At 43.0% G+C, this 12,193-nt stretch overlaps 1 protein-coding gene across 1 annotated transcript in view; it reads right to left on the reverse strand.

The window, feature by feature from the left end:
- Positions 1–3,435: 3,435 nt before the first annotated feature.
- Positions 3,436–12,193, reverse strand: part of CNIH1 (cornichon family AMPA receptor auxiliary protein 1) — a 50,250-nt gene continuing 41,492 nt past the window's right edge. Inside the window, exons 4-5 of the mRNA XM_030214898.1 lie at positions 9,089–9,232; positions 3,436–3,583 (exon numbers count right to left, since the gene is read on the reverse strand). Coding sequence (XP_030070758.1) covers positions 3,556–3,583; positions 9,089–9,232 — 172 coding nt within the window. The 3' untranslated portion in view covers positions 3,436–3,555. The remainder of the gene's footprint in view (positions 3,584–9,088; positions 9,233–12,193) is intronic.

Below are 12,193 nucleotides of genomic sequence, written 5' to 3' on the forward strand. Positions count from 1 at the left end.
TCCGGGGAGCGACCCTTTGCGCCCTCGCCCTCCGACGCCATTGCCACGAGGAGAAGAATCGGGGAACCCCCTGCCCGCTATAAAAAGGTAAAATTACCTGCTTGCCGCTCCGAGCTGTAACGAACTGGTGTCCCAGTGAGTAGCTGCAATGAACATTTAAAGAAACGTCGAATTAAACGCCTTTAAAGACGTTTAAAAATGTTTTTTTTTTTTTTTTTTTTAAACGGAGCCAGCGGGAGGGGGGAGAAAAGGAGGGACCTGGCACCACCAGGTTTGCACTTGCTCAAAAGAGCCCTCAACCCCAGGCCTCAACAAAACCTAAGGATTAGGCTTGGAGGCCTAGCCAGAGCTGCTGCTGTGTGTGACCACCACCTGCTGAGATAGAGAACATACTGAGGAGTTTCCGGCAGCACATGACCACATATAGGGAGGCAAAAGTTTGCTCTCTATCTCCACCTGCTGGTAGATGGACACAACCCACCAGTCTATGGATTGATCAGCTTGATGATATGGAATGTTAGAATTATTCAGACATTATATCAATTTTCTCTATTTATAAAAGTTCTAGGCATCCTACTAGATTCAAAGTTATCCTTTGAGTCTCTTTTTGCTGACACAAAGAGCTTTCTTTACTATGTGTAACTTAAGGCAGGTACATAAATATTTTGAACAGGAACATTATCATTTATTAGAGCAGTCTTTGATACTGAGTATGTTAGATTATTGCAATATTATTTACATGGGTGTCTCCAATTGAAATGTTTGAAGGCTATTCAGAATTAGGCACTGCACTTGATTTACTCTGAAAAAATCTGATAGAGTATCTCAATTTTATATATTAAGAGTCATTGGTTACTAGTCTTCGCAAGAGTACAATTCAAATTTTATTGTATTTATAAAGTTTTATACAGTCTAGCACCATTACATTTACTAATTACAAGATCAATAACCTTATTTACTTTTTTCTGTTCTTAAAAATATGAAAAGATTTAGATTATTCTAATTTCAAGCAGCTTGTCTTCAAAAAGAAGTTTTAACCTTACTACAATAAATTATTTACAATTCTGAAAAATTATAAACCTGTTTCAGAAATTTGTTATTCAATCTAATACTTAAGTAGGAGTATTTTTTTTTAATGTACAATCCTGGATATGACCAGCTTCTTGTATTGCGATTGACCTTGAACCACGAGGCGTACGTGGAATATTAAGTAATGGAGGGTTAAGTGACTTGGCCAGAGATGCAAGGCGCTGCAGTGGGAATCAAACCCTGTTCCTCTGGTTCTCAGGCCATTGCACTAATCACTAGGCCACTGACAGTGACAACATCAAGCAGTGTCTGGCTGAGGTGTGGGTCAACTTGCGTCCAGGTGCCATTGATGCTGCAGTTAGTGGAGAAAATCTCCAAATACCATGCAAACAGGGGCTGCAGGTTTATTGCAACACACACCCAAGGTCTTTTCTAGGGGTGGGCAATGATTAAAATTTTAATTGCGATTAATCACAGCACACATTTTGGCCATTTCTCTCATTCTTTCCTACAGGCTCTCTCCTATTGAACACAATCATCTCTCTTTCTCTCTCACCTTTTTTTTTCTCATGCCCTCCTCCCCAGTCTTCACCCAGAGTCTCTCATGCACCCCCCTAATTTTTTAAATGCAGACTCGCCCCCTTTCCCCACATTTGCCTCAGCAGGGCTCATGCTGCTCTTCTTCCTCACTGCCTCAAAGTACTTTTTCTTCCCCTGCAATGGGCTCTGCAAATACTTGAGCCATGCTGTGCAGGAATTTAGGAAGTCTCGAAGGACTTGAAACCGCGAGACTTTCCCATCTTTCTGCATGGCGTGGCTCAAGTATCTGCACAGCACGGTGAGGGGAAGAAAAAGGATTTTGAGACAAGCCCAAGTCCTGCTGCTGAGGTAAACGCAGGGAGAAGGCGGCGTGGCGTGTCTGTGTGTAAAAAAAAAAAAAAAAAAGCCTGCGTTAACCGCATTAACCTGTTAATTGCCCACCCCTAGTTTTTTCCACTTCCTATCATAATTTCACCCTTCCATTTTGTTCTCACTGCTTAAGGGGTCCTTTTACTAAGATGCGCTGAAAATGGCCTGAGCTGTTGTAGGCACACGTATTGGACGCACGCAGGTCCATTTTTCAGCATGCCTGCAAAAAAAGACCTTTTTTTCTTTGGCCAAAAATGGATGTGAAGCAAAATAAAAATTGGCACATGTCCATTTTGGGCCTGAGACCTTACCGCTACCCACTAAGCTATAAGGTCTCGCGTGTTAACCGGGCAGTAGAAAATAAAATATTTCTGGAAGCGCGTAAAAAATGGAATTACCACTTGGGGCTCGTAGTAGCCGGATGGTAGATCCAAACTGACACACGCTGGACACGAGTAGGCGCCTTAGTAAAAGGGCCAAGTTTCCAAACTCTCTCTATGCATAATTTTATACTTGTGTTCTACCACATTTGTAAGAACTTATGACAAGGACATACATTTGTGTAATATTTACATTTTAATTTTCCAACAAACTCATTTACATGTAAGGTCATTGGAATGTGCCATTTTATGTCAAATGTTTACAGATTTATTTGTTATGCCACTTCTTTCCTCTGCCCTATTAATTAAAAAATTCCTTATTCTTCCTAGTGAGAACTGACCAATTACAAAATATGCTAACTGCCAATAAAAAAATTCACAGACTAAAAGCAAATTGTTCTGGTGTTTTGGAGCACTTTATTGTACTGCACTAAGAACAACTGTGCAATGCACACATTTCAGCCATTATCAGTCCTGTTTGTGTTATTCCAAATAGACCAGAAATAAAGCAGCGTGTACAAGTGCCAATCCAATATCAACCTGAGGATTCTTTTCACAAAATAAAAACATCTAAAGAACATTTTCATCAGTTGCTTTTTACTGCCAGTTAAATTGGTGTGGATTTCGTGTTGCGATTACTTGAAAGTTAAAAGGGAAAAATGTGCACTTAAATCTCAAATCATATGCACTGAAATATATCAGGATTATACCTTTAAAAACAAAACAAAAAAACTTGTATTTAAGTTTTTGCGAGTATGATTTTTTTTTTCATGTATCAGATTAAGTCTGTAGGACTTCCCTCTGTTACCTCAAACACACAGTCTACAGCTGCTGAGTCCCAGCTGAACCACTACAAGGTCCCGTGAACAAAAATATCTTAATATATTAAGGAAAGTAAAATGTAATATACCCAAACTATTAATACAATAGTTCAGAGGATAGCTGTTACATATGGAGTAAAAATATTCAAATCTAGCTCCCAAACCAAAAGATAACCTATCATTTTTTTATCACCTTGCACTTAATTCCATTCACTTATGTCCCAGTAAAATATGAAATATTTCCACCAACACAAAATGTGGAAATGTCTTAAAAATAGGGTAGTCATTTTTTTTTCCTGATGTAAATGTGACAGGATCCCATTGGTTTTATCTTGATAAGGTTCTTGCTGAATAAAATCCTTTCCATATGTGGCTTTGCATGCAGTTAACAGGAACCATGCCCACAGTGTTTCCTCCTAGGAGCTCACCAAGACATAAATCATGCTGGAAAATAAAATTTGAACAAACAAGTTTTAGTTACATTTTGTCTTTACAGCCACAATTTTCCTTAGTTACCTGCAGTTAAAGTCATTTGGACTACGGGATTCTCTATTCAATTTAAGATTAGAGCAGGATTATATGAAGTTTTGAGGACTATTGAAAAAATAGCTATTCCATTAAGTATTTGGGTTAAAGTATTGCCTTTTATGTAATTGTTATTTTTTTTGCTCATTTTGATTTTTACTATCTGATGTTCTCTCTTTTGTAAAATGAAGATGCATACATGTAGCAGGTATTCTCCGAGGACAGCAGGCTGATTATTCTCACAATTGGGTCATCGTCCGAGACGGCCCAGGAGACCGGCAAAAACTTGAAAGCAAGCAAAAAAGTCTTTCAAACTCTCTGTCATGCGAGCAGAACGCACCGCGCATGCGCGAACGGCTTCCTGCCCGTGACACGAGCGTGAATCCCTCAGTTTAATAAAAAAGCAAACGAGAAACTAGAACAACTCCAAGGGGAGGAGGGTGGGTTTGTGAGAATAATCAGCCTGCTGTCCTCAGAGAATACCTGTTACAGGTATGTATTCATTTTGTCCAAGGACAAGCAGGCTGATTATTGTCACAATTGGGGTATCCCTAGCTCCCAGGCTCACTCAAAACAATGAACATTGGTCAATTGGGCCTCGCAAGGGCGAGGACATAACCTGAGGAGATTGACCTGAAAAGAAACACAACTAAGTGAGAGTGCAGCCTGGAACAGAACAGAAATGGGCCTAGGAGGGTGCAGTTGGATTCTAAACCCCGAACAGATTCTGCAGCACCGACTGCCCAAACCAACTGTCGCGTCAGGTATCCTGCTGAAAGCAGTAGTGAGATGTGAATGTGTGGACTGATGACCACGTTGCAGCCTTGCAAATCTCTTCAATAGAGGCTGACTTCAAGTGAGCCACTGACGCAGCCATGGCTCTAACATTGTGAGCCGTGTCATGGCCCTCCAGATTCAGCCCAGCTTGGGCATAAGTGAAGGAAATGCAATCCGCCAGCCAATTAGAGACTGTGCGTTTTCCGATGGCGACTTCCCTCCTGTTGGGATAAAAAGAAACAAACAACTGGGCGGACTGTCTATAGGGCTTTGTGCGCTCCACATAAAAGGCCAATGCTCTCTTACAGTCCCAGGTATGGAACTTGTCCTCACCAGGGCGGGTATGTGGACGGGGAAAAAATGTTAAGACAATTGATTGGTTCAGATGGAACTCCAACACCACCTTCGGCAAGAACTTAGGGTAAGTGTGGAAGACTGCTCTGTTATGATGAATCTTGATATAAGGTGCAGGCACTACCAGGGCCTGAAGCTCACTGACTCTACGAGCTGAAGTAACAGCCACCAAGAAAATAACCTTCCAGGTCAAGTACTTCAGATGGCAGGAATTCAGTGGCTCAAAAGGAGCTTTCATCGGCTGGGTGAAAATGACGTTGAGATCCCATGACACTAGTGGAGGTTTGACAGGGGGCTTTGACAAAAGCAAACCTCTCATAAAGCGAACTAAAGGCTGTCCAGAGATAGGCTTACCCTCTACACATTGATAACTCTTCCTCCTTTCCGATTACATAATGTGTCTGTCACACATGATCTCTACCATATCACATCACTATGTATTTGTCATATTGGAACTGGCGATCGTCAGCACGGTGCTATGTAAGCCACATTGAGCCTGCAAATAGGTGGGGAAATGTGGGATACAAATGCAACAAATAAATAAATAAGCACTAATTGCACTAAGGTGAACCCTTACGGAGTTGGTCTTGAGACCAGACTCCAATAAGGGTAGAAGGTATTCAAACAGGGTCCGTGTAGGACAAGAAAAAGGATCTAGGGCCTTGCTGTCACACCAGACTGCAAACCTCCTCCACTTGAAAGAACAACACTTTTTCGTGGAATTTTTCCTGGAAGCAAGCAAGACTCGGAAGACACCCTCTGAAAGACCCAAAGAGGCAAATTCTAAGCTCTCAACATCCAGGCCATGAGAACCAGAGACTTGAGGTTGGGATGTAGAAGCGACCCCTTGTTCTGGGTGATGAGGGTCAGAAAACACTTCAATCTCCACGGTTCTTCGGAGGACAACTCCAGAAGAAGAGGAAGCCAGATCTGACGAGGCCAGAATGGAGCAACTAGGATCAATGTTCCTTGGTCTTGCTTGAGTTTCAGCAAAGTCTTCCCTACTAGAGGTATGGAAGGATACGCAAACAGAAGGCCTGTCCCCCAATGCAGGAGAAAAGCATCTGACGCTAGCCTGTCGTGGGCCTGAAGTCTGGAACAGAATTGAGGGACTTTGTGATTGATCTAAGTGGCAAAAAGAACCACCGACGGGGTGCCCCACGCTCGGAAGATCTTGAGGACAACGCCCATGTTTAAAAACCACTCGTGAGGTTGCATGATCCTGCTCAACCTGTCGGCCAGACTGTTGTTTACGCCTGCCATATACATGGCTTGGAGAAACATGCCGTGATGGCGCGCCCAGAGCCACATCCAGACGTCTTCCTGACAAAGAGGGCAAGATCCGGTGCCCCCCTGCTTGTTGGTGTAGTACATAGCATCCTGATTGTCTGAATCAATATAAAGTGGTTGGACAGCCGGTCTCTGAAAGCCTTTAGAGCGTTCCAGATTGCTCGTAATTCCAGGAGGTTGATCTGAAGATCCTTTTCATGAAAGGACCAAGCTCCTTGAGTGGGAAGTCTATCTACATGAGCTTCCCACCCCATGAGGGATGCATCCGTCGTCAGCACTTTTTGCGGCTGAGGAATTTGGAATGGATGTCCCAAGGTCAGATTGGATCGAATGGTCCACCACTGAAGGGAACTGCAAAAGTCGGTGGAGAGATGGATCACATCCTCTAGATCCCCCGTGGCCTGACACCACTGAGAAGCTAGGGTCCATTGAGCTGATCTCACATGTAGACGTGCCATGGGAAAAGTCATATGGACTGTGGAAGCCATGTGTCCTAAGAGTCTCAACATCTGCAGAGCTGTGATCTGTTCAGACGCTCGAGCCAAGAATACTAGGGCCAGGAGATTGTCTGCCCTTGCCTGGGGAAGATAAGCTCGTGACGTCTGTGTGTCCAACAGAGCTCCAATGAACTCCAATTTCTGAACCGGGACAAGGTGGGATTTGGGATAATTGATTACAAACCCCAGTAGCTCTAGCACCTGAATAGTTATCCGCATGGACTGTAAAGCACCCGCCTCTGCAGATCTCTTCACCAGCCAATCGTCGAGATAAGGGAAGATGTGCACTCCCAGTCTGTGTAGCGATGCTGTGACAACTGCCAGGCACTTTATGAAGACCCTGGGCGCAGACACGAGGCCAAAGGGCAGTACACAGTACTGGAAATGCCAAATACCCAAGCAAAAACAAAGATACTTCCTGTGAGCTGGGAGTAGAGATGTGGGTATAGGTATCCTTTAAGTCCAGAGAGCATAGCCAATCGTTTTCCTGAATCATGGGAATAAGGGTGCCCAGGGAAACCATCCTGAACTTTTCTCGGACTAGGAATTTGTTCAGGGCCCTTAGGTCTAGGATGGGACGCATCCCCCCCACTGTTTTCCTTAGCACAAGAAAGTACCTGGAATAGAATCCCAGCCCTTCTTCCCCTGGTGGTACGGGTTCGACCGCATTGGCCTTTAGAAGGGCGAAGAGTTCCTCTGCAAGTACCTGCTTGTGCTGGGAGCTGAAGGACTGAGGTCCCGGTGGGCAATTTGGAGGCCTGGATTCCAGATTGAGAGTGTATCCTAACTGGACTATTTGAAGAACCCACCGATTGGAGGTTATGAGAGGCCAGCTTTGGTGAAGAAATATCAACCGACCGGCAAGTCATCCGGCACGGACACTTTGATAGAAGCTATGCTGCACTGGAGCCAGTCAAAAGCCTGTACCTCGCTTTTGCTGGGGAGCCCTAGGGGCCTTAGGCACACGCCGTTGACGGGAACTAGCGTGCTGGGACTGAGCCTGGACAGGCTGCTGAGAAGCAGGGGTGTACCTACGCCTGTTGTAGGAATAGGGAGCACTCCTCTTCCCTCCAAAAAACCTCCTAGATGAGGAGGTGGTAGCAGAAGAAACCCGGTGGGAAAGAGAATCCATAGCATCATGGTGCTTTTTGATCTGATCGACCATGTCCTCTACTTTTTCTCCACCGACACCGAAGCAGATTGGCGCAGCAATCACTCCAGAAGCTCTGGAAGGGCTCTGATGCGCTTGTCGAGAACTTCCATCGGAAAAGGCTGGGGGGCCGGTGCAGGAGTCGGTGGCACAATCTGAGGGGGTGCGAGCCGGTACCAGGCTGCCAGATGACCGATGCATTGGCACTTTCTGTATGGAGGGTGAGCGGTCCTCCCGGCGCCAACGCTTCTCAGGTGCCGAATCCCTCGGCTCCCCAGAGCTCTCGGTACTGTGCATGGAAGGAGAATGATGACGGTGCTCCTTAGCCTTCGCTCGATGCCCGTCATCAAGACTCCTCAGTACCGAAGAGGATGTGGAATCCTCACGCCTCCTCAGGCACGGGTCCAACAAAGGTCAGTCCCGGGGGGCCTGCATAGCAGTAGGCCTCGAAACAGGTGGAGACCCACTCGATGCCTCGCTGCTCCCAGCGCAATGCGGTCGTTTGGCAGCCATTACCTGCGCTCTCGATGTCGATGCTTCTCAAGTTGAGCCTCCCGAGACAGAGCATTAAGAGACTTCTTTGCTTGCTTTCAAGTTTCAGCTGGTCTCCTAGGCCGTCGCAGATGACAACCCAATTGTGACAATCAGCCTGCTTGTCCTCCAAGAAAAGATTTTATGCTGATGGTTGTGATGGTACATAAAAACTGATTACAAAATGCCACAGATCATGATTTATAGATGTGTTTTTATGCAGGTAGATCTTGAAAGGAAAATAAGGTGCATAGACTTGAAAATAAGATCTACAACTGTTAGTTTCCCAGCCCACCCAAATCATGCTCCCGGGAATAACTTCCTTGAACGTAGCATATAGTCTTGGCAGTATTGAGGGCAGGCAATTCTCTGAGTCAATATGCATGGAAAAAAAAATATCACAATTTATCCACATAAAACTACCTTAAAAACAACCTCTAAAAAGTGGGCTAAAGATGGCTCTACTTCAGGGCTACAGCCCATTGAGCAATATGGCCCAAGGAGTTAATTTTTCTAGCTCGCCATACTTTTCCTGCCTGTAGCTGGGTGAAGGTAGTTTAATTTATTTTTTTTTCAAGCCTGGCAGCAAGGCTTGTAGAGTTTCCAGCTTCCCAACCAAAGAAGATAGTCATACAGCATAGTAACTCTGGGGCCCCCTTACCACTCAAAAATTGAAGGGATCCCTTCAGTAATCTGATATGTCTTATACAGCTCTTCTCTTTGAAGAAGTGTGGGGGATCCTGGTGGTTTTTTTTTTTCCTGGAGCAATTTGAGAAGACTTATTCAAAATCTATGTAATTGGTATTTCAACATACAAGAACTTACCCATATAAGTAGTAAAAAAATGATAGAAGATAAAAAGCTAATTTGCACCATCCTTCCTTTTGACAGTATGCTAGAATATCTGCATTCATGATTGTTGTAGGATCATATAACCCTGGTCCACTCATCACAGGCCTGCTCATATACCTAGAAATAATCATATTAAAATATTTAGAAAAACCCCACAAATTTAACTATTTTGAATATACTGGAACACTGCTCCTGTAACTCAGTTGATTAAGTGAGAAATGTTTGACAGCACAATTTGCTAAACTTTAGCATTATACAGTCTCAAAACATTTCTATGCTTCTACCTTACTGAAATGCCTGGCAGACAATCAAACTCAGAGTGCTTTATAAGAGAGTATTAACTGCACTGTTAAAAATCCCCACTTCAGAATTTTACCTGACCAACCCCCCACCCCCACCCCCACCAATCATCTCCAAACCATCATCCGGAAAGAGAGGGTTACCTTAGTAAATATAATTACCCTGCAGTTAATATTTTGGCATTACACTCCCATCTATGCCTCAACAGTTTTGAGTTGATGTAGTTTAAAGATATCCTTATAATAATCAATTACAGGTTGTCTCCTACCCCTGAAGGCTGCAAGATGGACAAATGGTCAAACCGATTTCACTGCACTGTAATCCTATATAAATTAGCTTTATGGCTTCTGATTTTAGATTTCAATTGATCACATACACCTTAATCCAAAAAGAAAATGTAAATGTTTCTAGGATAAGAACTGAAAAACCACCACTTTCCTTAATCCCCTGACCCCTCCCCTGGTTTATATACTATCCTTCATGCAGATTTTCTGTCTACTCTGCAAAGACAACTCCCAAGTGACACAAACACATTCCAGTACTCAATTGTACCTGTGCACGAGAAAATGATAAACACGATAAACACTGATGTTTTTGTACCCTCAAAAAGCTAATAAGCTGGAAAATAAGCATTTGAATTTTATGGATACTTGAAAATTAAAACTCTAATCATGCGCTTACTGCTTTCATTTTTACACCTCCACTGGAACCAAGGGACAATAACTGCACTCACTAGCAAAAGACAGCCATATGCGTGATAGTATTTAGAACTATGGATTCTGAAATTAACTCATTTCAAAGTCAAGGTGAATTACAAATCAGGTATAGTGCGTTATTTTCCTGTCGCGAGAAACGCAGATACAGTAAACAGAGGATTATTCAGACAAGGCGTATATGCATTAAAATAGCCTTAAACACAGCCATTTCAAGTTTTCACCCATGTTAACTAGGGATGTGCATTTGTTTGAAACATTTCCTGTGTCATTTCATGTCACTGGCAAATGAGATGCAAAAAAAAAAAAAAAAAAAAAAACAACAACAACAAAGACAGACAATTCTGTGTGCACAATTCAAAAAGTGCACCTATGTACATACTTACCTGAAAGAGAATGCACTCAATGGCATTGTTCCCATAAAAGATATAGTGAAACAAAAACACTGAAAAAAAAAAGTCCCGGAAACATGACAGGTGCACACCCTTAGTTCTGAAGCATATCTGGCCTGTTAGTGAAAACATATTTAAAAATCCCTCTCCCTTACACACACACCAGGAACTTGGTCTAATACATTTTGCTACATGCAAGATTTAAATTCAATAGTAATGAGCTGCTGTAAAACAGAATGATACAGTTCTGCTAAATTAAAACATAAGAACATGTGAATAGCCATACTGGTCAGACCAATGGTCCATCTAGCCCAGCATCCTGCTTCCAACAGTGGCCAATCCAGGTCACAAGTACCTGGCAGAAACCCAATCAGTAGCAACATTCCATGCTACCAATCCCAGGGCAAGCAGTGGGTCCCCCAGTGTCCACCTCAATTACAGACTATGGACTTTTCCACCAGGAACTTGTGCAAACCTTTAAGCCCAGCTATGCTAACCACAGTTAACACATCATCCAGTAGCGAGATACAGAGCTTAACTATTCTTTGAGTGAAAAAATATTTCATCCTGTTTTAAAAGTATTTCCATGTAATTTCATTGTGTCCCCCATGTCTTTGTACTTTTTAAAAGAGTGAAAGAAAAAAAATAGATTCACTTCTACCCATTCTACACCACTCAGGATTTTACAGATCTCAATTGTATCCTCCACCCCCAGCCATCTCTTTTCCAAGCTGAAGAGCCCTAACGTCTTTAGCCTTTCTTCATATGGGAGGAGTTCCATCCCCTTATTTTGGTTGCTTTTCTTTAAACCTTTTCTCATTCCGCTATATCTTTTTTGAGATACAGCAACCAGAACGGAATGCAATACTCAAGGTAAGGTTGCACCATGGAGTGATACAGAGGCATTATTTTGCATCCCTTTCCTAATAATTCCTAGCATACTGTTTGCTTTTTTGGCCACCGCCGAACACTGGACAGAAGATTTCAGCATATTGTCTACAATGACACCTAGACCTTTTTCTCGAGTGCTGACTCCTAAGGTGGCCCCCCTACCATCAGGTAACTATGATTTGATTATTCTTCTCAATATGAATCACTTTGCATTTCTTCACATTAAATTTCATCTGCCATTTGGATACCAAGTCTTTCAGATTCCTAAGATCTTCCTGCAATTTTTCACAATCCACATATGTAATGACAACTTTGAATAGTTTTATGTCATCTGCAAATTTTATCACCTCACTCATGGTTCTGATTTCCAGATCATTTATAGCACCAGCCCCAGTACAGATCCCTGCGGCACCACTATTCACCCTCCTCCACTGAGAAAAATGGCCATTTAACCTAATTCCTAGGACACTGCCTCCTATCCCATGACTTTTTTTAAATTTTCTCAGGAGTCTCTCATCAGGAACTTTGTCAAAAGCTTTCTGAAAATCCAGATACACTACATCAACTGGCTCACCTTTATCCACATGTTTATTTACACCTTCAAAGAAATGAGGCAAACTGGTGAGGCAAGACTTCCCTTGGCTGAAACCATGCTTGTCTATGTGTTCCATAATTTTATAATAGTTTCCACTATTTTCTCTGGCACTGAAGTCAGGCTTACTGGCCTGTAGTTTCCCAGATCGCCCTTGAAACCCTTTTTAAAAATTGGCATTACATTGGCC

This window comes from Microcaecilia unicolor, chromosome 9, assembly GCF_901765095.1.
Source record: "Microcaecilia unicolor chromosome 9, aMicUni1.1, whole genome shotgun sequence".
NCBI classification, from domain to species: domain Eukaryota; kingdom Metazoa; phylum Chordata; class Amphibia; order Gymnophiona; family Siphonopidae; genus Microcaecilia; species Microcaecilia unicolor.